This window comes from Podarcis melisellensis (genome assembly GCF_964234715.1).
Source record: "Podarcis melisellensis genome assembly, chromosome: 2".
Taxonomy (NCBI): Eukaryota; Metazoa; Chordata; class Lepidosauria; order Squamata; family Lacertidae; genus Podarcis; species Podarcis melisellensis.
This window is the reverse complement of record NC_138529.1, coordinates 68,850,693-68,877,984: the sequence shown is the minus strand read 5'-3', so window position 1 is coordinate 68,877,984 and position 27,292 is coordinate 68,850,693. Positions and strand designations below refer to the sequence as shown.

The window sequence follows — 27,292 nt, the reverse complement described above, 5'->3', positions numbered from 1 at the left end:
CACTGAGATAGGAACCAAATTTGAATCCGGCAACCAAAGTGAGGCTTGAACTGGAAACCGAGAGGTTCATCGTTGGGCCTGATAGCGGCGGCTGCGGGGAGAGAGCGCTCCTTCCAGGGAAGCTTCCCGGGTTCAGGGCGGGGGAAGGAAGCCGGAGGACAAGAGCTCGAGACGGGCGGGTAAGCTTCGCGGGTCCCCTCGAGAGAAGTCTCTCCCCATCCCCAGCTCCGTCTCCCTGGAGCTGGGCGAGAGGACTGGCCCGTGGGCTCTTTCTCTTTGGTCACGGCTGCCAGCCTTTTATAGGCAGAGGCTCTGTGAGTTTGGGAAGCTGCCTAACTGTCCATTTTTATTCTTCTGTTCAGCCCCCGCAACCAAAGCTTCTTTCCCCACCTCTTAGGCTCGTGAGGCTAGTTATTCTTGGAGACACTGACTAGCCCAAGGTAGAGATTTAAAGGAGGGGTTCTTAACCTGTGGGCTTCAGCAGGTTTGTGGAGTTGGGGGGGGGAGGAATTATTATTATTATTATTATTTACCCTCTTCATTTCCTTCCTGTTGTTTTGAAAACGGTCTACAGGGAAGGGGAATCTGAGGAAGAGTTTGCATCAAATTCTGAAAGCGGTCTGTGCTTGTTGAATCCTCCTTTTGATAAGGGGCAGTACAGTGGTACCTCAGGTTACATACGCTTCAGGTTACAGACTCCACTAACCCAGAAATAGTACCTCGGGTTAAGAACTTTGCTTCAGGATGAGAACAGAAATTACGCGGCAGTGAAGTGGCAGCCCCATTAGCTAAAGTGGTGCTTCAGGTTAAGAACAGTTTCAGGTTAAGAACGGACCTGCAGAACGAATTAAGTTCTTAACCCGAGGTACCACTGTACTTTGTCCTAATGTTTTGCTAATACTTTGTTTGTAATGAATATCTGACCTATATCTTGCTGGCTAGTGGTAGTTGACATACTGAACATCCCATATTACAGCTGGTGTTGCCCAGTTAAGTAACTGGCTGTGACAATGAAAGAGCTTCGGAGGGGAGTGTAAGTTGTTTTCGCTGGCTGTTTGGGACTATAGAGCAAAACCAGAAATGCAGGAAGGAATGCTTTCCCCTCTGGATTTTGCTGCTGTTATTTTTGTCTACGTTTTCAGTAACCTGGAATGTAGTGCAGGGCACAGAGAGATCATCAAGTGCAAATTCAGTTCTTCAGTGTACGGGTGGGGAAAGGGAAGCAGCATTCAGGATATGCCCTTGTGACTGTTTTCTTATTGGACAGAACCTCTTTTAAGTTTGGTGTTTCTTTTTGCAGAGAGGCTGTTCCACATCTGAGTTTTTGCATCTTTTCCTTGATCTTGCAGTTGTAAAGGATGCCTATCCGTGCCCATTGTACCATCTGCTCAGATTTCTTTGATAATGAGAGGGATGTGGCAGCTATTCACTGTGGACATACTTTCCACCATTTATGGTGAGTACTGTATAAACAAATGGCAAAATTGGTGGAGGAAAGTTATTTAAGAACCTAAGCAACTTTTTTTTTTTACACATCAACTTTTCATTACATCTTATTTGTGAAATAATACTTGGAAACATCTTATTTTTTACTATTTATTCATTAAGTGCATTTTTAACCTGCCCTTGTTCAAATGATTCCAAGGCAGGTTACAAAGGGAGCAAAAATAAGAGTAAGTGTAAGTAAAATATACAGAATTTGAAAAATCCAACATGAAAACACAATGAATTATAACAATGAGCAAACAGCTGGGCAAATAGAAGTTTCTAGCTGTCTCCCAATTGTCAGCAATATTGGTGCCTGCCATACTTCAGAGGAGTAGGCTATTCTATAATAGGGGCACCTCCACAAAGGGTGCCATATCTCATGCCACCGCAGGATGGTAAGACAATGAAAAGGGCCTGTTCCTCCATATCTAAGCGCCCAGGCAGGCTGATATTATAGCTGTAGGTACAATAGAAAGAAGAATTAAGGCAAGTTTTTTTGTTGTTGGCTGGTGTCTTTGTGGTTTAGGAGGGGGGGTGGATATGTTGAACATCAAAAAACTGCAGTTATAGAAACAGTGTGCTGGTTAGGAGTAGGACAATAATTTTTCTCTGCCTGATAAAATAGGTCTGTAACTCATTTCCTCAGTTTGTTGTGTCCTGCTTTTCCTTCTGTGTCACGGATGCCTATCAAAATATTTGAGGACTGAAGGACCAGGTTCACAGTGGTACTGAGCCATTTCTAGCCTAATGCGTTGTGTGCATATTTTGTGCTACAGTGGTGCCTCGGGTTACAGATGCTTCAGGTTACAGACTCCGCTAACCCAGAAATAGAACATGGGGTTAAGAACTTTACTTCATGATTAGAACAGAAATCGCGCAGCAACAGGAGGCCCCATTAGCTCAAGTAGTACCTCAGGTTAAGAACAGTTTCAGGTTAAGAACGGGCCTCCAGAATGAATTAAGTTCTTAACCCGAGGTACCACTGTATTTCCTATATTGAAGATATGTCCAAATGAGTGTTTCAAGACAAACTCTATATATTCCTAAGACATATCCATATCCTATTCATTTATCACGATTTGTATCACTTTATAATCATATAACAAGCGAGCCTGCATGCCTTGTACCACTCATTGTCTACCAAGCTAAATACTGTCCCAATGGCAACGGCAATAATACTTAAGATGTTCAGCACTGTGATGTTGCAAACTGAAATTTCAGCAAAACTGCTTTATTTTAAATGGGAGTTGAAATGTGTGAAACTTGCATGGAAATAAATCTCAGGGTAGTAAGTGTGCACAGGATTGCAGCCCTGTGTATTACAGGGTGTTGGCCCTGTGGCAGAATTAATTCTAAAACTGTCTGTCTCAAGACTAGAAGAGTTTTGTTTGTAACTGATAATACCTGCATGTAGTGAGGTGAGCATATTCTCCAGAGAATATTCTCTACAAACTGTAAATTCTAATGTAAGAACCAATTTTACAACCCACATTTAAAAAACATAGTAAATAATAAGTCAAGCTATGATAGTGCCAGTGTAAGTAATGAATAATGATTTTTTTGAACCAGTTACATTACTGGGCATTGACAGTTCTGAAATGTGAGCTACAGAAAACATTTTTAAAACAAAATGCTACTCATTTAATTTGATAATAATTATTATTATTATTATTATTATTATTTATTGTTTATACCCCGCCCATCTGGCTGGGCCTCCCCAGCCACTCTGGGCGGCTTCCATAAAAACCAAAAATACAGTACAGTAAAATATCACACGTTAAAAACTTCCCTGAACAGGGCTGCCTTAAGATGTCTTCTGAATGTCAGGTAGTTGTTTATCGCTTTGACATCTGCTGGAAGGGCGTTCCACAGGGTGGGCGCCACTACCGAGAAGGCCCTCTGCCTGGTTCCCTGTAGCTTTGCTTCTCGCAATGAGGGAACCGCCAGAAGGCCCTCGGCGCTGGACCTCAGCGTCCGGGCAGAATGATGGAGGTGGAGACGCTCCTTCAGGTATACTGGACCGAGGCCGTTTAGGGCTTTAAAGGTCAGCACCAACACTTTGAATTGATGAACATTTGAATTAATTTGTATTTCAACTACTGTATATGTAATAGCCTTTTTCTATTTTGGTGTGACCTTATTTTTAGCAATTCTATACCCTTGGCCATACAGTGTGATTATTATTTTTTACAGAAAGTAGCTTTAATGGTTTATACTCTTAAAGTATCTAGGCCTATACAATTATGTGTAACAGCATGTGAGGTGGCCTTGATTTAAACAGTTGACATTTGTATATTTTTATTTAATGCCAAAAAAACTGGTTTTTGCAGTGCCATTCAATGGTACAAGGTGTCATTTACCTGAGACTGACATACTGAAATATATTATCATATAATGATAATACATTTAATGTTAATGGCTTCCTTTTTATATGCATGCATATAGATTTGTTTATCAAGCTATGTTTTAGTCAACAACACAGTTATTAAGTATTAGAGCTATTAGAAGCACAAGATAGCCTATTACTGAATTTACTTGTATCAAACCTTAACATGCCAATTTTCAATTTCAAGTTTGGTACAAAAAATCAAAGAATGTGAATTCACTGCATTGCCCCATTGAATAAAAGTATCTGTACAGTTTCTGGTTGCCACCTGAACAAGTATACCCATGAATAAACATGTATGTTAACTAATTATATCATTTTCAATGCATTAAAATGAATATTCTCCTGTTTTAAATGAGAATTCTTTAATATTCTCATTAATTGAGAATATTCTCGAGAATATTCTCCAAAAGATTATTCTCAAGAATTTAACATCACTACCTGTGTGGTTCATGTTAAGAAGCACCATTTGTCAACAATCACTTGGTCATCTCTTCCCCTCTAGCCTCATCCAGTGGTTTGATACAGCACCTAGTCGGACTTGTCCACAATGTAGAATCCAGGTGAGTCTTCAGCCTATGCTCACTGAAATAATCTGTCATATTTCATCGTCTTTACCATATGAGTACTTTGCCTTCCAAGGCTGAGGAGTTCTGTTTCAGTAATGACCTGTCCAGACTGGGTGGAGGGGTGTGGTTAGAAGAGAACGAAAGACTACCCAAATGAGAGAAGGTAACTTTGGAGAAGGAGCCCATCAACCTTGCTTCATTGAAGCATAAGGTCATGGAATTACTATGAAGGTTTTATGGGGGGGCACTCCTGCGCTCTCTCTCTCTATAAATATATATATGCTATTGGATTGAATCTTACCATTGCTTTGCTTTTACCAAAGCTTACCATGTACTGGGAAGTGTATGCTAGATCATATCTCTTCAGTTAGAAGGTTCATTGCTTTCACTTTAAGTACTGTAAGTTCAGCATTCAACTGATTTAGAATTCATCTTTTATTGGCAGAGGATTTTGATGGCCTCAGCACAGAGGTCCAAACATGGAGAAAGTTGATTATGTTTGGGGCCCACTAAAATCAATAGGACAAGTTAGCTGTGATTGGTTGATTGATTGATTTTCAGTTAATTTCAGTGAGATTTATTTATCTGTTTTAGAATATTTTAATCTGACTTTATAGCATTGAGACACTCTCAAAGCAGCTTAGAAAATATTCTCGCAATAAAAATCACATTCAGGTCTGGTATCAGGATTAGAAATAACACGGTGTCTCCATGGTGCCAGGGTTATTCGGGTGGCATTTCTTGCTCTGATCCTTGGTGTTGCTCTTTGGTTTTTGCCTACTAAGCAGCAGCTTCCATTTATGTCCTCTGGGAGTGTGACTAAGCAGCTGGACCTCAATGAGCCCATGATAGAGGAAGGTCTTCCATTGCAGATAGTCTTGAGTATGAGTAGCTTTCTTCAGATTCTTCTTCAGAGCCCCTTCTCTTTGAAATTACTAAATCTAAGCCACTAGCTAGCTAGCTAGCTGTACAAGTAGCTGCAGTTAATTTTTGAGTTCTGTTTCTTGAACATCCCTTTGTGGATAATGGAAATAGGAATGGGGATGCTGCAGATACAAGGAAAAATCAAAAGTCCTGCCGCGTATACATGAGCTGTTATATGGAAATGAGCTTTTGGGATGGTGGCCATAAGTGTGATGTACCCCTGTTAATACGGCAATAATTAGAGTCGAGACCTTTGGTATTTGGCTGTTACAATGTTATTTATTAGCTTCAAAGGAACACCAGTGTGCAGGTGCCAAGCTGCATGTTGCCTTCTTATTTGTCTTTTTCAGTCCTTGCCAGGTCTTAGCCCTTGTTGCTCTTCTGACTTGTTGATTCCCTCTGTTCTTCGCCGCCTCTCGCATCTTTGGGTTACCATGGAGCTATCGTGAAATAACATCTTATGTAGCTGTAACTATGCAATTAGCTGGTGTCATGACTGTATATAATACTTAAAACACAAAGCGGTAGCTGCATGGGGGAGGTGGAGAGAGCTATGAAATTCAATTTTGGTAATATTTTTTTCCTCATAAAGCAAGCAGCACGTACTTGGATTTGGCACAGCGTGAGCTTAGCCTCAGCTGCTGAGCTAAAGCTGCCAGAGAACAAATTGCACTTGGTTCCAAGGTGCTTGAATTGTTTTGTCAAAATTCCAAAATTTTGTGCTGGAATAATGGCTCCACACTTGGAAAGTCTGTTACTGGAATTCTGAGCCAAAGAATTTCATAGCGGCAGTAGCGATGTGAAGTGCATCATATGCTACATTGCAATATGCTAGACAGGTCACATTACTATCCCTTGCTGTGCTTGATGCCCAACAGAACTGTCTTTCCTCCAAGCCCTGTGCTATAGAATATGGTTTCTAGTAAACACAAGCAATCATCCTGATTCAAGGTCAAGGGGTGTGTGGGTGTGGGTGTATTAGATTAGATGTGTCTTCTGAAATCTCAGTATTTATATTGTCTTGAAACATCATTTCCCATCTTATTGCGACAGGCACCTCCTTTTTCACAGTCATTCTTTCACATGTTACGTGTAGGTTGGCAAAAGACACATAATCAACAAACTGTTCTTTGATGTTGCCCTGGAGGAACAGACAGGACTGGATGCAGAAAGTCTACAGGTATGTATGTGCAACAGCTTGCTCCCATCATCTATGTTTTAAAAAAAAAAATTCCCTGTAAATATTTGCTGTCATTGGTCAGGCATAGGATCAAAGGTGAATCTGCTTCTGCACTTGTTTCTGCTTCTGGAGGCCCACCTCAGTTAGACTCTACATGACCTCAGATCTTCGGGTTTAAAAATGCTTTCATTTTAAGAGCAAGTTGACATGAAAGGGATTCTATCAATTTCTTCCAATTTTCTGCCATTCAGACTCCTTTCAAAGAGCATGGCCTTCTTAATTATGTTTGTTTTTGTTAGCCTCTTCCTATTATCCTCGGATATTGTGCAGATCAGGAGTAACACAGCTATGTTAAAGTCTGGAGGCTGAATGGAATGTTGTTCTAGTTGCCTGTAGGAACGAGCGAAGAGAGGATAGTTTGCAGTCTTTGCAATGCTCATTGGGTGGAAGCTGTTAAAAGAATACGGTCTGTTTATAGTCTTCATCTGACAACTCGGCACATAGTTACATTTTTACTGTTCCTCAGTGTTATCAGTTAGCTTGCTCTGTGAGATCTTTTGATCCACAATAAGAGAAAGAGACATTTAAAAAATAATACAAAAATTAGATTGCACAGTGTGTATGGGTGTAGGATATATAATAATGTTACAAGACTTGGAAAAACATAGGCTATAATCTTATGATACATACTGTGTTACAAATAAATATTTAAGATACGCTTCATCTGGGAAGGTACATCAATTATAGTGCAATCCTATATGTGTTTACTTTGAAATAAACCCAATTAGGTTAGAACCAATGGAACCTACTCTAAGGTGAATATCTGTGGGATTGCAGCCTTAACGTGTTTGAGATCACTACTGTGCTGGCAATGAGAAATCCTGAATGCAAAATCATGGCGCTAAAGCGCTGTGTACTCTCAACAATAATTTATCCTTGGCAAAATGCTATTTCCTCTGTATCTTAGTCATTTAAAAAGTCTCCATTGACCTTGATATAATAGGACTCTTCTACCCTCTTGTGTTTAAAGTTAGCATGTGCTATGGTTGTCATAATTGGAATTTCCATGACAACAAGTTTTGTGTCTGTGTGCCTAATTCCCTGATATAGGTAACAGTTCCATCAGAAATAAGGCTGTCATATTCACAGAAAAGAGACTAAAAGCAACCTGATAAATGTGGTCAATAAACAAGGTAGTTGCATAGATTCAAAAATAACTTGATGCACATAAAAGCTCTCTTTATATTTACTAGGATTTCTTTAAGCATATTATTCAGTAGGTGCACTATTCAACAAAGGAAAGTTATTACAGATAAGGATGACTGAGAATTAAATGTGTTCCTGTCATAGCAACAACATATCTTGAGTACCTTAAGTAACAGTTCAGCCAATCGGCAAAGTGAATACTGAAACACTTCTAAAAGAAAATGGCTTATGCTAGCACACCTAGAGAGCCATAGAAAGCATTAGTTCACTTGAATGAAGCAGCAGTGGTTTGCCAGGTGTTACTCTTGAGCTGCAAAATACTGAAAACCACATTTTTTTTCAGAGTAGGATGGCATGGCAATAAAGAGAAACACCATCTCTTGGTTTGCTTCCTGTTATGACAAGAACATTCTTGCCTATAAGTTGGCAGCTACTAATAGTTATTACCATATATAGCACTAATGTTAGTTTGTATTGTGGATGCTACAAGTCCATGGAATTTAGGGGAGTCAACTATCTTTCTCCAATATTTAGAGGGGTAGATGTGTTGGTCTGTTGCAGCAATTGGTCTGTTGTGACAGCTTAGACTGACAAATTTAGTATGGTATAAGTTTTTTGTGGGCTAAAGTCCACTTATTTGCGACCCTTTAAGGTGCCCCAAGTTCTCATTGCCCCTCCCCAACTTGTCACTGGCATAAATTTTTTAACCATTAATGTATGTACAAATAGCCCACGCGTTGCCCAGTTTCCCTTAAATAAAAATGATCCACATTCTAAATTAGTTATGGGCTGGGGTACCACCATAAAGGCTCCTTCTACCTTCACTGCTTCCTTTCTCTGCTTCCAAACTTAGCATTCGCACCAGGTTTCTTCATAATTCCACATAGCTGATTTCCTTTCCCTGATATGCTTCCCGAACATGAAATGAACCCTGGGCTGCCTCTTTCGTTGCACTTTCTGGATCCCAGTTGACTTGGTAGAGACCTCATTCCCTTTCTTCTGTCACATCAAACTTGGCAACACTTTCTCCTACATGTTTTATTCTAGGATCAGCCCTTCCTCTCGTCCCATTTTGATATAAAGGGAAAGGGACCCCTGACCATTAGGTCCAGTCATGGCCAACTCTGGGGTTGCGGCGCTCATCTCGCTTTATTGGCCGAGGGAGCCGGCGTACAGCTTCCGGGTCATGTGGCCAGCATGACTAAGCCGCTTCTGGCGAACCAGAGCAGTGCACGGAAACGCCATTTACCTTCCCGCTGGAGCGGTACCTATTTATCTACTTGCACTTCATGCTTTCGAACTGCTAGGTTGGCAGGAGCAGGGACCGAGCAACAGGAGCTCACCCCGTCACGGGGATTCGAACCGCCGGCCTTCTGATCGGAAAGCCCTAGGCTCTGTGGTTTAACACACGGCACCACCTGCGTCCCTCCCATTTTAATATAGCTCCATACAAATGGAGGGCAGGCATAAGCCCTCTTCATCTCTGCCCTAAGTTTCCCTTATCACCTCCAGGCAGTCTACTGAGCTTCATCATTGAGATTCCTATAAAACACATCTCTTCTTTACTTCAATGGAAGAGAAAGGAAGCCTTAGTGTACATATTGCTGGTATTGCTGTCAAATAAGGGAAGAGGGATACTTTGGCTTCTACCCTGCCCATACAAGCTGTGTGTGTACAATCATATTTCACTCTGTATTATGTTGTCAGTTTGTGTTTTCTATTGAATCAATGCCTTCAGATTTATTTATTTAGTTTCCTAACCATTTTATTTCAACAACATATTTGCCATGAGATTCTAATAATCCATACAATATACTGCAGTGCACCATGAATGACATGTTGTTAGTTTGGTGACCTTATTTAATTAATTATTTTCTTAAATTAATATAGACATGATGTCTTTGCATGAATAGTTTCAGTAACATGCTGTGTTTGGTGGGGGGTGAGAGTGCTGTCATACTACATTTTACTCAATGCCCAGCTTATTGTCTGCTATGTCCTGCAGGCCTAATTCAGCCTTTATGCTTTCTAGGGTTTGCAGACTCTCATCAGATTCCACCCCCCCACCTGATAAATCAGCTTTTCCTTTTTCTTTTTAAAGTAGAAATATGAGTATGAAGTAGATCCATGTTGGCATCATTAAGTACTGTAAATTCTGGCTATATGCCATGTATTTTATTTTTTCAGTATTAAATACTGCCAGCTGTTACATAGCTCCTTTGGGTGTTCATTTGGCACCTCCTCAACCTACTTGGTGCCAGCCAGTTCATTGCTGCCCTTTCATCCAGCTGCTGTTCTGTGTCGCTATCAATTTCCAAGCTCATTTGAATGAGCATTAAACAAGCTTTTGGTTTGACTCATTGTGCCTCTATCCAGATGCATTCATAAATTGCTTGTTGGACTCTATCCAAACACTAGTTTTGTAACACTATTGCACTCCAGCTAATTATCCATTGATTACAAATATTAGTTAAAAATATTTGGGACTCAAATTCTTTCTGGCAGGATCTGTGCTTGGCTGGCTTGTTAAGTTAAAATAGTGTTGAAATACTTCGTTGTTGTTTTTCCCATTTGAGATTTCTAAAGCTGTTTGACAAAAGCAAAATGACAGTGTGAGAAATAGGGCGGCAAGTGGTAAGACAATCGCTCTTGATGTTTTTTTCAGTTCTGAGCTCCAGCCCTCTGCCCACTTCTAAAATAATCCTAGGATATAGGTTATTAATAAAGCTTTGACAGTTGTGACTATTTTCTGTATAACGTGGTCCGTGTGAGTAGTGTTTGGGTAGATATCCTAAAATCACTCTGACACACCTTTTAAAGCTCTGATGTAGGCTTGTATGTTGTGCTGCCACCTAATTTGTTTTTTTATGTGTTATATTTCAGAATGAACTGGATAGGATGAAAGCCCAGTTAGCCATGAAAGGTGAGTTGAAAAATAGAAGAGGAAGAGGTTTGCCCTTTAGTAAAGTATTTATGTGTCCCAGTAAAGTATTAACTTTACTGAAGACTTTACTGAGATACAGTTGGCGTTGTGGTCTAAACCACAGAGCCTAGGGCTTGCCGGTCAGAAGGTCGGCGGTTCGAATCCCCGCGACGGGGTGAGCTCTCATTGCTCTGTCCCAGCTTCTGCCAACCTAGCAGTTTGAAAGCACATCAAAGTACAAGTAGATAAATAGGTACCGCTCCTGCAGGAAGGTAAACAGCGTTTCTGTGCACTGCTCTGGTTTCACCAGAAGCGGCTTAGTCATGCTGGCCACATGACCCGGAAAAACTATCTGCGGACAAACATCGGCTCCCTCGGCCAGTAAAGCGAGATGAGCACCGCAACCCCAGACCCGTCTGCTACTGGACTTAACTGTCAGGGGTCCTTTACCCTTTTATTTTATTTTTTAAGTATTAACAAGGCTTGCATGATGACTTAAAGCTGTGTTTAAAACTGAAGAGTTAAGATACTTCTCACTCACTCCACTCCAAACACATATATACATGAAATGCTTTGGGTCACGTCTTGACCAGAGTCGAGAAGACTCTGCTCAGCCACAGGGATTTGGCATGACACAGCTGAGCTTGGTGAAAAACTTAAGTGAGACTATTCAGATAAACCTAAGGTAAATGCCTCCTTGTTACGAAACTTGTACCTGCCTAATGTCAGTGGTTTTGTAGTGAAAAGTTGCAGAGGTGTTGCATATAATTGAGAAACCAAATAGAAGTAGGAAACGGAGGAGGGGAGAGGATTTTGTCAGCTATCTGAATGATGGTCCATGTGTCTGGTTGCTCATGTGATTCCATTTCCCCATTGCTTTAAAGAGCATTATAACTTTAATTTTAGAAATGCTTTATGGAGACAGTTAAGTGAAAGCCTTGGAGACTTTGTTGATGGCTTTTAAAGCATTGTCTGTAGGCAGCTGTGAGTCATAGGCAGTGAAGGGAAAATGTCACTCAAAATGAATGACAGAAATTCCAAAACATGAGAATGCAGTAAAATGAAGAGATTTTAAATGAGCAACCAGGGAGGGTTCTTCTGTTTCTAATGAGCTGTCTTTTCCCATTGGACTGTTTGCCTTCCTCGACAATTACAAATTAAGGAGCCAAAAATAAGCTACATCTCTCCCTGAGATGAACAACGTCCCTCATAGCTTGCATACTGAGACAGGAGCAACTGCTATATTGAACCTGAGGGTGGCTTGTAGCACTGTACCTTGCTTGGTTAAGAAACACATTGAAACTTTGACACACCTTAGGTGCTCTTTGGAGGGGAATAAAAGGTGATTATCTGCCTAATCAGTTTTGCAGGCCTGCCATATCTCTAATATAAATGTGTCTTTTATGAAGTCTTGCTGGTCCTGTAACTTTTGCAGATGCACAAACTGGGAGAATGTGTTTTGTTCCAGGAATTAAACGAAGTACGTTACATTTAAATTTCTTGCTCTGGGCGCAAAGTGTGGTGAAAGTAAATAAGTTAGAATAGGAATGTAACAATACAGTAACATAATTGTTCTGTGTGTCATCGTTGTCTCACTATTCACAGGAACAGCTGAAATATTGCCTAAGCATGTACCCAGCACACAAGGGTTCACACCAAAAACAGAATACAGAGTCTTTTAAAGTCAGACATCAAAATTTCATGGTTTTGTAAATGTTATGTTTATGAATAATGCTGACTCCCTGCACAGTACTTGATTGTACCGGAGCTTGTTTTGATGTTTGGGAGGGTGGGAGCTGATGGCTACCATATTGGCATTGCCAACTGAACAGGTTCTGAAGAGAGCACGCTGTTACTCTTGGTCTAAAGAAACCTTGAAGCTTAGTGGAGCTCGTAACAAGGATTATTTGAAGTGGCACATGGTTCTCGCAGAACAGATTCAGTAATGGCCATCCAATAGTTCCAAGCAATTTCTAGACCAAGGGTGGCTAAATTGGATCCCTCCAGAAGTTGCTGGACTACAGCTCCTGTCATTCATGATCATTGGCCACAGTGGCTGGAGCTGATAATAGTTGGAGCCCCAACAGCAACTGGAGGGCCACAGGTTAGCCACCCCTGTTTTATGCCTTTGAAAGTTCCCCTTGCTTTGCTTGTCGTTCGTCACATTCCTCCCCAAGTCCAAAGACCTAAAGAACTTGGGGAGAATTGTTTAAAGCACTGTAATTGTGTGGGGTTTTTTGTTTGTTTGTTTGTTTCAGAGAAGGAGAAACGGGATATCCAAAATATTGTGAATTCACTAAGGGAGACCCTGGATTTGCGTAATGCCACCATTGAATCACTCCAGAAATCTGTGACTCAGATGACAATGTTGTGTGCTACTCTCAAGGTATGTTCAAAATGGTCTGGGTCTGTACTGTAATATGATAAGATTCTCTTCTGGTTACCATATATCTGAAGGTAAAAAGAAGAAGTAGTGTGAGATTGTGTGTTTGCGTATAAAATGCCATCGTACTGTAAAATCATTTAATCTTCCTGATTTCAACCATACACAGTTGAAGGTGAGCTGATTGGAACTGTGAGACTTAAATCCAAGTAAGGTGAAGTGCTTACAACCTCCTTTTATGCCAGGTTTTCCCAGTGCAGAAAGAGTTTTTAAGCTCTCTGCCTTGGTTTGGGGGCCCAATGTGTGCTCAGTGCACTGGCTTGCATGGAGGCAGTTTGAGTATACGTGCTTCCGTGTATACATTGAACCCTTGGAAATGAGCCGCCACATAGGATGTGATTGTACTGTATCTTAAATACATCTCATGGTATGACTTGAAAGTTTTAATGTACAACATCCAGCATCCTAAGGTAAAACGTCATTTTAGACTTAGCAGGGGAGACAAAAGATGAAGCAAGTATAGACCAGGCAGGTGAGACTTCCATTGTGGAGTACCGGATGATTCTAAATCTAAGGTTTTGGCATTTGCTTCCCTTTGCCTTTATCTTAAAAAAGCCCAAATGCAGGATATAACACTTCCCTGATTTTGCTGGTTTGGTGTTTGCTCAGGTTTGGGAAAACAGGCTGTTTGGCAGGTGAGGCTGGCTTGGCCCAATCACCTGATGTCATGTATGATGTTAGGTGTGATCAAGTAACTAGACAGCTGGGCCATAAGGACTTCTGAAATGCTTTAGAAACTCTGGGCACAAGTCCTAACAGTTGGGATTTATGGTGCTTCAGAAGCACTATAAATCAGAAGCCCCACATGCAGTGCTTCTGAAGTGCCAACAGTCAACAGATCATTGGGACTTCAAAGCACAGCACTGTACTCCTTACAAGCCTCTTGCAAAGAGCCCATTGTCAGGGCATCAAAGAGTTTCATAGCCTGACGTCAAACGGGCCTAGAGGCGGTAGGGGATCAGAAACTGGCCTTCCGGCCAAATGCATTTCTGTACCCTGTGCTAAACTGTCCCTATAAAAAAGTGACATTCGTGCTTATCGAGGGGTTGAAATGGGAAGAAAGTATGTACGTCACCAGTGTTCTGCACTAGCATGTAAAAGTAGCTGTAGTGAGTCTGGTCTGTTTTGAGAATGAGTATCTCCTCCCGCATTGCTTAGGAATACAACCAAGTGGGATCTGGGAGGGTCCACCTCTGTGTGTGTGGATAAATGATAGGATATAGATGTGATAAAGAACCTTATAGTTATTCCCTCTCTTTTCTCTTTCTTTTCTATATCTTGGTTTTTTATTCTTGTTCTGCAGACTAGGCTGATTTTAATGGTATTTTATGCCAAAAATTTTCATTTTTATTTTTTTAAGGAATACGACCTTGGCATCTGCTGAAGACAAATGTTTGTTGATTTGGTTTTAGGCTACTAGCCACATCCTCTTCCATCCCATCCAAAAATAATGCCCAAGTAAATTGATTTTTACCATAATTCCTGATATGATGTCCTCATGAGTGATAGGTCCATGGGTCAAATATTATGCCTTGAGAAAAGAGACGATAATATTTTCTCAAATATTATGCCTTGAGAAAAGAAGCTAAGCTGAAAACACAGTTTGGCTGTGTGATAGTGGAAGACATTTTAAGTGAGAACTTCCATGTCAAGATGCGTTTCTGGAAATGATGTGAGTTAGATGGGTTATAATGACTTGTTTCTGCCTTTTAGATCTCTGTTGATATGAATGCAGTTTCATGAGTTGGCAAGCGGAAAAGGATTGTTTCTCTTGGTGCTCAACAGATGTCACATTTTAGGCTGCACTTTTAACGTGACATGATCAGAAGGAAGCTGAGATACACAAATCATTCATGCTATCTTTTCATTGCTCTTCCATATTCTGACTTCTCCCAGGACAGTTGATGTTTCAGTGAAGTGTACTTTATTTGGTGCTTTTTATAATCATGCAGACCCTGCATCTGCTCTAAGACACTGGGGCTAAGCCTATTAATTATGTAATCTGAGGCAACCGCACCCCACTCCAGATTTGGAGACAGCTTTCAAACTTTGTATGCATTTTCTGTCTAGAGCTTAGAATTTCTTCCCAATTCTGAAAAACAGAATTGCAACTGAAGCTGTCTCCAAGCATGCTATCAATGTGGGGCAAGTGCCAAACGGGTGAGCTTTTCTTTTCTTTCTTGGCTGTGCTAGAGAAAGCCTCTCTAGCAACAGCAGGAGCTAAATCCACTGCGCCCTTCCTGTTCTGGCCATTAAATGCATTAGTATTACCAGCTAGATGCTGCTGAGGAGTTAAAAAGCTAAAATGGAAGCTTTGGGAAGAGTTGTAAAAACTTGGTATTAACGAAGACTGAGTGAGCTCTCATCAGCCAGCCAGCATTTTAGGCATTCATTTCTGTAAGTACATGAGGTAGTGAAGTAGTATGCTGGCAAATACATCTAGAATATTTCACCTTCTGTATGGAGTAAAGCTTAATATCATCTTGTAGATATTCTACTCTTTGACGAGTCTTTTCTCTGAAGTATGATCAAACAGCATTGCTTCTTCCCTAGTTCAGAGGGAAAGTAGGCAGGATCCTTTGAAGTTTGTGCCAAGCTGACCAACCCAGTCAAAGCCTAGAAATCACAAGTGTATTGAAGGAGGTTTATTTTCTTTAAATCTGCTGAGGAAGCTCCCTAAACACACACTGCATTGATCCTGTGCAGGTCACTCTATATTCAAGGAAGCTGTGCATTTTAATATAAGTATAGAAGCTATTACAATATGATGGTTAAAGTGGGGTAGACTTTCAGTGGGGGTCTCATGAGAGCAGAGTAAAATGAAAGGAAGGAATTTGTGAGATATTTTCCTGCTCACAAAAGAGAAATCATGATATTGCACAAGTTTGTTTCTACCATGTTGCACTTAACTGTATCATGCATGTGGTCTAATTTATCTATAGATCATGAACAAGTTGCCATGAAGCATTCATGTGGCACTTTAAAAATAAATTCATTGCAAGAGTGGAAACAAGAAGTATTTAAGGAGGAATGTTTTCTTCCTGGAATTAAGTACTTCTCTCATTTGTAAGCAATGACATGAATCTGTAAATATTATTATTAGATAAGTTATGATCCATGGATATGCCAGACACCTGAAATGTAGACTGTGGGCTATTGAAGTAGCAAGAGCTTTGGATATGGCTTTATGTTAAGTCCAAATTTTGCTTCCATGGGGATTCCTCTTAAACAAAAATAGTGGGTTTTTTTCTCAGAAACAAATGAAGTATCTGGAGCAACAGCAAGATGGTGCGAAGAGTGCAAAAGAGGAGGCCCGAAGGCTGAGAAACAGACTGAAAACATTGGAGGGGTGAGAAAACAAGCTTTGGCTCTATACATAGCAGACTGCTCAGCAACCTCACATTTCTAGAAGACATCATTGGACCAGATGACCTTTGAGGCCTCCTCCAACTCTGAGTCTGTAACTTTGCAGTAGAAACGCTTGTATTTACTCCTGTAATGCACACCTGTTTTGCCAAATATGTTGCAAAAATTAGGGTGTGCATTAGATTCGAGAGTGCATTACATTCGAGAAAATACGATACTTAGGATTTCAGGGCACTCTAGCATGCAGTGTCTTAGGTCTCCCGTGACCCAGCCTTCCTCTTGAATTTAATCTTTCTGGGGAGGGCAAAAGATTTACAGTGATCTCCCTTCCTTTTTGGCTTAAGGTGGGGGGGGGGGGAGAGTGAAGTAAGCAGCAGCAGTAAGGAGGAGCTGACAGCCTGCGTGTGTGTAGAGCCTTGGCCACCCTGTTTCCTGGTCTTCTGCTGAACCCAGTGGCAGTCCTTACTCATTGCACTACTCTGCTCTGTTCCTCCTTCTCAACTCCTTCATCTCTCCCTCTTACTCTTTCTCACTCTCCAGCCCAGATCATGGCTGCTCTCCTTCTTTGTTCCCTTCCTTCCTTCCTTCCTTCCTTCCTTCCTTCCTTCCTTCCTTCCTTCCACCTGTATCCGCCTCTCCTTTCCATTCCGGACACCCTTGAGGGTCAAAGGTTCTGCTCTGCCTTGCACCAGCTAATCAGAGAGAAGGGAAGAGGGATCAGATGGAAGAAGGAATGTATTGTGCACCTTTCTTTGCCAAATTACATCACAAAAATTAGAGTCAATGGCCCATTACATTTGAGTAAATACGGTAAGTGTTTCCAACACGAGCCTTGCCCCTTTATCATGTGCTTGTCTGATAATAATTGATGCTCAACTTTCTTACAAATGGCCATGTTTCTGAGTTTGTTTGCTAGAGGAAATTTAATACTGGTAACTCCTGATTTTGTTATTTATAATATTTACATACCATCTAATATGTGAAATCACCAAGTGGTTTACATAAAATACAGTAAGATCATTTGGGGAGGGGGGAATGCATCAGTATAATTCCCATTCAACTGAAGCACACTAGTGTGCATATGAATCCAGCTATGTTGGGGGGAAATCATTGCTAGTGTGAAATACAGGATATGTCTCTTCCAGGATTAACTGTTTCTGTGTTTTTATAACATGGACAAGCTGCCACTGAACAAAAAGCAACAACCCACCTGTAATCTACCTTCCTTCGTACCAGGATTGAGACACTGCTGCAAAGTCAACGTCCCGAGGTAGAAAAGATGATCCGTGAAATGGGAACAGGTCAGGCTGCAGTGGAACAGCTTGCCGTCTATTGTATCTCACTGAAAAAGTAGGTGTATTAAATGCAGTAGCTTATTGACTTGGATTGGGTTTGTGTGGTACCCCCTAAAGGAATCAGTGGAAAAGTTAATCACAATAGGTGCTCTGGCAGAAGGCTAGTTGCAATGCTAAGCCTTGGTGAATATAATTGAGGTGGCATAGATGGAAGATTTCAACACTGCAAGTATGCTATTGTTGCATTAGTGACACATCCATTGCTATGGAAACCACCTTCAGAGCTTTGCCAGAGTGCTCAGGAGGTGATTGTTTGATGAGAACGAAGGGGATGAATTATTGTCATGATTCTGAGTAAGGCAGCTTGGCCCCTGAATATCTCCCTGGTGCAGAGCAGAGTGCTTTACACTGCTGTGACATTAAGTATGCTGTAGTCGCCAGTGCCTACTGTGTGCACTAGAGGCCTTTTTATTTATACCGTTTATAATTCACAGCTTGTGCAGGCAATGTCATGGGTAATCACAACTTTTAATAATGAGCTACCAGCGTGAAGTGTACCTGCATTGTAACCAGTAACTTCAGCACTGTTTTATAATAGTATTAAATTGCTTTTAGAACCTTGAACTTAAAAATAAAAATTGAATTGTTGCATCTCGTTTCATTAATGAGAATGTAAAATACTGCACACGGCTCAAGATTGTTTAAACATCCTATGCATTCTGTCATGGAATATTCTTTTCTGCCATTCTGCTGCTTGTCCTGGCCCAAACCAAGTAGTGCTGTTCCCCTGAAAGCATGTTTTCTCGCCTACGCTGTAGTGTCTCAGTGTTTTAACACTGTTCAAGTCAGTGTTGGCTTGTTCCGTGCTGTCTTCTCCCTGGAAGTTCTTGTATATATAACAGAAACTTCTGCAGGCACCTAAGCTGTGAAATGAAAATCTTCAGTCTAAATTTGGTTACTGGCTTTATCTAAGAGCTGTTTGCTTGAAAGCATGTTCAACAGATGGACTAATTTGGGCCCTCTCCAGGGAATATGAAAATCTGAAGGAGTCTCAGAAAGCATCAAACGATACAAAAGAGAAGCTGAGAAAGGAGTTGTTTTCTGCTAATCACAAGGTAAAAGATGTGTTGATGCTCCTGCAGACACGTTGCTGAGGTATTTATGTGCAGCTCTTTATCAGTACCGCTACCGAAATAAAGCAAAATATGTTTTAATTAGGTATGTATTTCTTTAACACAATTCTTGTCCAGGCACTTACATTGACCATGTTGGCAGCTATCTTAAGCTGAGAAGCTCAGCTGTAGGTTCCGTAAGATTCCTCAATAGGTCTGCATAACATTTATTAGTCTGCCTCAGTATTCTTTCTGCTTCTGCATAACAAGAATTGAAAAAAACTTCTAATAAAGCATTGTGTTATACATATATAACTGCACGAGGACAGTTTATAGTTTTAAAGTCAAAATGCACAACTGTCTCTTGAAAATCCCTCTGGATTAATATCAGGAAGGGTCTTAATTTGCACTGTAAACACAGGTGTAGGGAGGAAGGGTGGGAGAGATATTCTCTCTTGAGAATATACTGGGAATGGCAAGAGTTTATTGTACCTTTATTATAAATGCCTACTTACAAGCACACTGAATTACTTTGAGCAAACTAGTACAGTGGTACCTCGGGTTAAGTATTTAATTCGTTCCGGAGGTCCGTTCTTAACCTGAAACTGTTCTTAACCTGAAGCACCACTTTAGCTAATGGGGCCTCCTGCTGCTGCACGATTTCTGTTCTCATCCTGAAGCAAAGTTCTTAACCCGAGGCACTATTTCTGGGTTAGCAGAGTCTGTAACCTGAAGCGTATGTAACCCGAGGTACCACTGTACCGCTGCCCTCAGCAGCTTCTCATTGACACCTGAAGAGATGAGCCACATTGGAGCTCCCTCTGCAGGAGCCTTGAAAGAATAAGAATCTGTTTCCATTTAGGAAATCTTTATTTACAATACACTAAATTATTTTATCCTGAAGTCTAAGAACATGCATTTGTAAAACATAAACCACTGTAGTTTTTTTGAGCGCTTAGAAGCTTGACGTACTGCTGTATCCCATCATGTACTAGACTTCCAACATACGGTTTTAAATCTATAGTTACAGAAGACAGTTCTAGAGTTGGAGAAAACAACAGAAGAGGTGAAGAGCACCCAGACTGATCTGAGAAATGCAGATAATGAGATAATGGTGAGAACATTCTTTTAACCTGCTGATAATTATTGTGGCCCTACAGCCTTCGTAGTGTATAGTCCAAATGCTGTTCTAAATTCTACCCTGATTCAAAATGGCTGGGAGGCACCCTCAGCTTCAGGATGCCTGTATCTTTGCAAGAGGGGATGTAGAAATCTTGGCTTTTGGTAGGATTTCTGACATGTATTAATTGCTGCTCTTTCTTTCCACAGAGTTTGAAAAAGAAGATAAGAGTGATGCAAGATACCATTAAAGTGTCATCATTAAGCAATGAAGCACTTGGCCGGCTTGTCTCTGAAAGGTTGGTTTAGAGAAATTCTGTGGATATTGATGTAGCAGAGTTACTGTACCAGAGATTTTGTCCAATATAAGCATTGCATACCTTCCTGAGCTGTCCAAAAGCTCATCATAAGATGCCTTACATATAGTCAGGCTATTTGTCCAACTAGCCCAGTACTGCCTACTGTGACGGGGAGTGGTTCTCCAGGGTCTTTCCCACCACCTGCTACCTGACCCTTTTCATTAGAGTTCAGTATTGTGTCATTTGCTACATCACCATCCATACCAGCTCAGTATAACACTAGTGCAAGTGTTTCTTCTGCCACTATTACATCAAACTTTTCACAAGGGCTAACATTGATGCCGAAATCCAGCGTCGCCTGAGCTCTGCGAGTGCAGCTTTCTCCCGATTGAAGAGTGCAGAGTGTTTGAGGACCGGGACATTTGCAGGGAAATCAAAATGCTTATTTACAAAGCTATTGTACTACCAACCTTGCTGTACACTTGTGAAACATGGACCACTTATAAATGTCATCTCCAACTCCTTGAAAGATTCCATCAACGGTGTCTCCAAAAATTTTTACACATCACTTGGGAAGAAAGGCGAACTAATATCAGTGTACTGGAAAAAGCAAAGATCACCAGTGTTGAAGAAATGATTCTTCAACATCAACTTCGTTGGACTGGCCATGTTGTGCGGCTGTCTGATGATCGTCTTCCATAGCAACTACTCTATTGCAAACTTAAAAATGGAAAACATAATGCTGGTGGTCAACAATAGAAGTTTAAAGACTGTCTCAAGGCAAATCTTTAAAAATGTGGTATAAACACTGACAACTGGGAAACACTGGCCTGCGAGCGCTCCAGTTGGAGAACAGCCTTTACCAAAGGTGTCATGGGTTTTGAAGACACTCAAACTCAGGATGCAAGGGAGAAACGTGCTAAGAGGAAGGCATGCTTGGCAAATCCACACCGTGATCAACTCCCGCCCGGAAACCAATGTCCCCACTGTGGAAGGACGTGTGGATCCAGAATTGGCCTCCACAGTCACTTACGGACTCACTGTTAAAACCATGTTTATGGAAGACAATCTTACTCGGCTACGAGTGATCACCAAAGAAGAAAGAAGAAGATTATATCAAACAGTAACCTAACCTTCCTATATAAATGTAGGGCTTCCTGTAACAGGCCAGTTTTACAGTACACTAACATGAATGGGATGTGAAGACCCCAGGCAACCTGGCAGTCATTTTTGTAATTTCGAAGCTTTGCACATGTTGCTAGAAAGCAGAAGGAAGTTCTCTCTCTGAATTTAGTTCTACCGTATCCGTATTATATACTGTCATTGCCTTCCACCATCAGGAATGAGTACCAATAGGCAGCTAGTATTTAGATGGTACAGCATGTGGTGTGGGCTGGAAACTGAGACAGTTTACCTGTCTGACAGTGTAATGTTGTGTTGTGATATTTGTACAATTTTGCCTTACAGCCCTGCTCCTCTAGAATTGTTAACCCCAAAGCTCCATCGACCAGCTCACAGTGATGAGATTGACCTGAATGATACTTTTGATGTACAGACACCAAAGAATGATACCTTTGATGTACAGACACCAAAGCATCCACCTCACAAGAGCATCTCTGCTCCTGCAAAAAAACTTAAACTGGATAAAAAGTTGTGAGTCACAGTTGCTTCCCTTTTTACTGGGTGTTTGTGTGCTCTTGATCTGTCTGGTATTCTCACTTCTGGATGCACTGTAAGCAATTTTCCAGCCATCTTAATACTTATAATTTGTATACTGCCTTTCTATATTACTATACAGAAGGCGGTTTACAAGCTGAAGAAATAACAAGTTATACAACAAAGATCACATTTTGTTCTCATTGCTTTTGATGGAAATATCTCATTTTAAAGCTTTTGTTCACTGCAGAAGACCTGTCACAACATATCTTACCTCTTGTGAGAGTAAAGTGAGACTTTGCCCCCAAAGCTGCCTATCTTATTGTCCATTATCTTTCTCAAATATCTAATTAAAAAGTCTCAATAACTAGGTGCTACTCTAACAGGGTAATTCCTAACCTGCATCCTTGCAATCTAAGACAGACAGAGCTGCTTCAGGAAGAGGAAGGGAGAGCACAAACCCAAGCTACATAATTTGCGTAATAAGGAAACTTTAGTTTGTAGATTTCTTAAATAAGCACCCCTCATTTGTGTTACTTCTAACAAGTGCTTTGTCTCTGCTCCCGTTGAATCCTAGAGATAATGAAGAATGACTTTCCTACTTGTATAAAGACTTTGGGGTAGGGTAGGGGTGGGAACCTCAGGTGCAGGGGCCAAATGTGGCCCTCCAAGCCTCTCTGTCTGGCCCTTGGGACTCTCCTGAGCCACACACCCTCACCAGACCTGCTTCACATCCTCCTTGTGTGATTCTTCCTGGCTGGAATGTGCCCTTGAACTCTGATAACGCCTCTTGCTTTTGTCTGGATGGAAGATAAGAGAAGAATATATACAAACTAGTGTAGTGTACAAAGGCAATAATTACATTTCTTACTTTGCCTACTTTTGCCTCTGGCTCCGCCCACTACTGGCATGGTGGCCCTTAGAAAGAATACGGCCGTCTGGCTGGAAAAGGTTCCCCATCCCTGGGTTAGGGCTTCAGCGAAATGATAACAATGGCAGCGAGGCAAAAGTAATGAAAGATCTATCACGTTTGCCTGTTGATCAGACCAGAGGCTTTTATCTTAGTGGTCAGAACAAAGAGAAGGGAGGAGAAGAGAACATTATAGTTGCATTTTATTATTATTTTAATTGAGACATAAGAAGCCTATACTTTTGTAGTATGTCCACTGCTAACAGCTGCTGGAGTCATAGTCCATAGGGTACCAGGTAGACAAAGCCTGTTTTAGGTGTTGGCTTATGATCTGGGCCACATTGTGAAAATTCATGTATGAATTCAAACTGGTGCCTCCAACTCTAAAGGGATATATTGAGCAATTTACAACTTTGTGGCGTGTAATCTAAATTGTGTGTGGGTTTGTTTGTTTTTTCCAGTGTACCTGTGACAAGTTTATCAAGAGTTCTGAAAGAAACAGTGGAGGTATTGTAACGGATAACCTGAGTAGCAACTATAACCTCTTCAATCCACTATCTTTAGAGCTATTTTGAAAGCCATCTTTTCTCCAGACAGCCAAATTCTGCATGGATTTTAAAGTAATACATTTTTATGTGTTATAGAAAATAGTAAATATTACAGTTAACCCTGAGAGGTGTGCGAGCGTCAGCTTCCCACTGCTATGTATTCTGAATTATCTGGAGCAGGGTGCCCATACTGTTGTCATCTGTTGATCTATCAGCTGGCACCAGAGCCCAGTGACTTTCGAACTTCCATTCCTCTCTAAGAATGTTTTAAAAATCTGCTTTTGCAGAAATGGCCATTTCCTTTCGCACAATACTGTAATGGATTACATGGATTCTAGTAGTGCTGCTTGTGTTTGGTTGCAAATATGAGTATTTTAGTTTAACTCTCCTACTTCTTCAAATACGGTTCAGAGCTGCTCAGCTGACACAGATGATGAGCATCTGGAAGATCTTCTGCCTGCTTTCATTAGAAACTCTGTTATGTCCAAGAGGCCACCTGCAAGCAACATGCTTGTACCACAGAGGAACACAGGAATAGTGAGTACAAGTGGGATGTGCATCAGAGTTTTGCAATGTGGAGTGTTCCTGCTTAATCTGCCAACCAGCAGCCAGCAAAACCCTGTTCCTGGACATGCCTTCTCATGTCCTCGTCTACAAATCTTACAAATTCAGTATGCTCTGTGCTTTTTATTGCTGGTGGACCTGCTTAAACACCTGATCACGGAGCACATACCTAGCATATTCTGATCACCAAATTGTCTAGTGTGTTATGTGCCCTTTTACCCACTACAATCCTTTTTCTATTTCATAACAACTTCCTCCATGGGAGTCATAAGCTTTTGCATTTTTAACTACTGGATTCTCTTCCTTGTAGGTGAGAACTGGGTATGATGGCTTAGGAGGCAGAACCAAATTCATTCAGCCTGTATCCTTTCCTAAGATCTGTCCTGCAGAAGCTATGCTGATATCCAGCGGCACTGAATCTATGGTGATCAATGACACAAAAGACTAAGAAGAAACAGTGGCATTTACTAAGCCATCAAGCAATGTTCCAGTTGGAACAATGACATTCTGGCTTAAATTCAAAGTGAGGAGAAGCTGAAATAATGGAATATATTTGGGGAATATATCCCTCTAAAATCAATCCAAATATACATTGTATGTGTTCTTGGCTACAGTGTTCTACATTTACAGTCGTAACTTTGTTTTTCAAATAGCCTAGTTCTCAAACGTTTTGGCTCCTGGATGATTGAAACCCAGAAGTGACTGTTCTGATTTTCAAACGTTCTTTTGGAAGCCAAATGTTCGACAGGGCTTCTGTGGCTTCCGATTGGCCGCAGGAGCTTCCTTCAGCCAATCAGAAACTGTGCTTTGGAAGTCGAATGCTTTGGCGGCAAACGGACTTCCTGAACAGATTCCATTCAACTTCCAAGGTACGACGGTACTGGGAAAAGAAGTGGCCCCAGGAAACCTGGATCTGGATCTTGTTCAAATCCCACTTGTGAATCTATGGCTGAGTTTACTTCTCCTGTAGAGATCAAAGAAATGCACTGTTTAAATTATGTAAATATATATACTTTTGTTCCCTGAAAACTGGAAAAGCTATATAAGTTGGTTCTTGTTCCAGTTTTTGCCAGTGGTAAAGTATTTCAAGATACATTTTGCAGCAAATGCTACATTTTTCAGAGAATACCATGAGCATTTCTAGATCCATTGGTGTTTCTAGCATATCTGTGTTCACATTCAGCTTAATATTCCTTTCCCTCCCCTTGTGCAGAGTTAAGAGGTCAGTAATCCAATATTTGTCATCAAAAGCCTGTTTCTTTGTAATGAGCTGTTGATGGTTATAGTTTTGAAGCTTATGTAGCAGTAAAACACTGCTAGGAGAGGGATCTGTCTGCTACCATCTCTTGGTCAGCCTTTGACTGGGTGATGGGAATAAAAACGTTTGACTCCATGATCAGCTAAAACCTGACCTTTCTTCTCTCACTTGGGAGTTTGGGGAAAAAATGACCCTGAAGGAGGGACTCAGGGGGAGAGAAAATAATTTAGCCCCCAGATATAATGATTTATACATGTCAGATATGTATGGGAATGTAAAACCTTTCTTTTAAATATTTGGCCACTATTTTCCTTGACGTGTCTCATTTCAGAGTATATCAACCGAGATTCGCCCCCTGCCTTTGAGGTGCAAGAAAAGAAGTGTTTCTAAGCAACCAACAGCAGCCGCTTCTGGCATCAGTCAGACTAAACTAGACAACTTCCTTAAGTAACTATGGATCTCTCTAGCTTAGACATAGATAATCAGAGGCCAGGAATTATCTTCTTCAGCAGACAGAACAGCATGGACCTCAGTGAGCCAGGACAACTCCACAGTGGCACAGCAGCTGCACTCTCCCTGGCTTTTGTTCATCTGACTCTCCCACCCCCCACCGATTGAACATGGCTTTGCTGTGCTACCAGACTTTAGGGGAGAAAAGGACTGAGTAGTTTCTGTTCCAGAATGCCTTCTTTCTCTGCTGTCTTGGAGTACTGTATTTTAATCCTGGTAAGCCAAGGAAGCCGTGGCTCCTGTAACTTTGACAGTGGGGAATACTACATCTGAAGAAAATATGGCTTGAGAAGTGTCTCCTCAGTAAAATGCTGCTATGTTAGCATCTGTGACATGGAAACCTTCATATAAGAAGAGAATTATTATTTGCAACTGTCAAGTTGCATTGATGTCTTGAGTGATTGGATGGCATACACAAGAAAAGAATTTATGTAATTGATCTTCTAACATCAGGGAGCAAGGTCATGTCTTTGCCAGATATGTCTGCTAGATCTGTTAGCTCTTGATCCTCATCTTTGGTGGCAGTACTTAATGCTCAGTTAATGCTGAATTTCTCCATTCTTCTCACTGATTTGGGATATTCGGCCCCCCCCTTTTAGGCTGATACTTTTTTGGGAACTGTTTACATGTTTTTTGTCTCAAGGAATGTCCTGCTTCTGAAGGTGAACAGATTCTGTTGTTTTTATGTAATCATGCAAAATTGATAGCCTGTCCCTAAGCCTGCAGATATTCATGTTTCTTACTTGAACACCCAGTTCCTCAATCTCTTACATGCCTAAAGTGTTCAAACTAATTTCAAGCATTCTGTAGCTTCACAAAAGCAAATGTTGTCTCACATATCTGGCATTCAGTTGTCACCTTTTTCTCCTTGAGTTAACAGTGTACTGTGTTTGAGAGATGAATATTTTTGGAGGGAACTTGCAATATTTAGATCTGTATCTTACTTTGATTTTTGTCCTAGACATTTCTCCTCTCCCCCCCCCCAAACTGTTGATGCTATTTGTCTCCAAATTTTTTGTTTCCTGCCTTCAAGGAGGGTTTTATAGAGCATATGGGTATTGTTCGTCCAGAGTTAGACTTCTGATTTCCTGATGGAATAGCAAAATTCAACTATCGTTTGTGGTTACTGCTGAGTCTAGGCTTAAAGTGGGTTTGCCCCCAAAGTTTTAAGGATTCAATCCATAAAATGGGGATTAAAAATATTGCTTATCTGAAGCAAATGTCCACTTGTTTCCTTAAAGAGATTCAGGCAGAATCCACTTCTGAGTTGGCGTTACCCTGGTGTTTTGAGTTGCAGGGAAATCTGGTAAAAAGTTTTTGCTGAATATCTCCACTTTAACTCCAAAGTTAAGTTGCAAGCTTACCCAAGACATAAATCAATCAATCAATCAATGAACTTGTACTTAAAATTCATAATTGTATTTATTTTGAATAAATGTTATATGTGCCCCATCTGTTAAAATGTTACACAGTATTAAGAATGATCACTCTGTTGCTGCAGTAAGAGGCTATAATGGCACAAATTGCTAACTGTAC

At 40.9% G+C, this 27,292-nt stretch overlaps 1 protein-coding gene across 6 annotated transcripts; it reads left to right on the top strand.

Moving 5' to 3' along the window:
- On the top strand, window positions 1-27,223 carry TRAIP (TRAF interacting protein). Of its 6 annotated transcripts, XM_081900316.1 has the most exons (16): window positions 14-179; window positions 1,350-1,456; window positions 4,380-4,437; window positions 6,464-6,547; window positions 10,637-10,676; window positions 12,935-13,062; window positions 16,374-16,468; window positions 17,722-17,835; window positions 18,808-18,895; window positions 19,917-20,006; window positions 20,222-20,310; window positions 21,778-21,963; window positions 23,338-23,383; window positions 23,836-23,961; window positions 24,299-24,349; window positions 25,578-27,223. In XM_081900316.1, the coding sequence occupies exons 2-16, from the start codon at window positions 1,359-1,361 to the stop codon at window positions 25,695-25,697; spliced, it is 1,413 nt and encodes a 470-aa protein (XP_081756442.1). In that variant the 5' UTR covers window positions 14-179; window positions 1,350-1,358; the 3' UTR covers window positions 25,698-27,223. The 6 variants fall into 6 exon arrangements, with proteins under 6 accessions (XP_081756439.1, XP_081756437.1, XP_081756442.1 ...); XM_081900313.1 differs by lacking the exons at window positions 24,299-24,349; window positions 25,578-27,223 and having other exon boundaries at window positions 1-38; window positions 23,836-24,291; XM_081900311.1 differs by lacking the exons at window positions 24,299-24,349; window positions 25,578-27,223 and having other exon boundaries at window positions 9-179; window positions 23,836-24,291.
- The last annotated feature ends 69 nt before the right edge of the window (window positions 27,224-27,292 follow it).

Excerpts from the sequence above, each read along its gene's own strand:
- TRAIP (XM_081900313.1), top strand. The coding sequence starts at position 1,359 with ATGCCTATCCGTGCCCATTGTACCATCTGCTCAGATTTCTTTGATAAT. Across the intron at positions 13,063-16,373 it reads TGTTGTGTGCTACTCTCAAG|AAACAAATGAAGTATCTGGA; the intron begins GTATGTTCAAAA and ends TTTTTTTCTCAG. Across the intron at positions 16,469-17,721 it reads AGACTGAAAACATTGGAGGG|GATTGAGACACTGCTGCAAA; the intron begins GTGAGAAAACAA and ends CCTTCGTACCAG.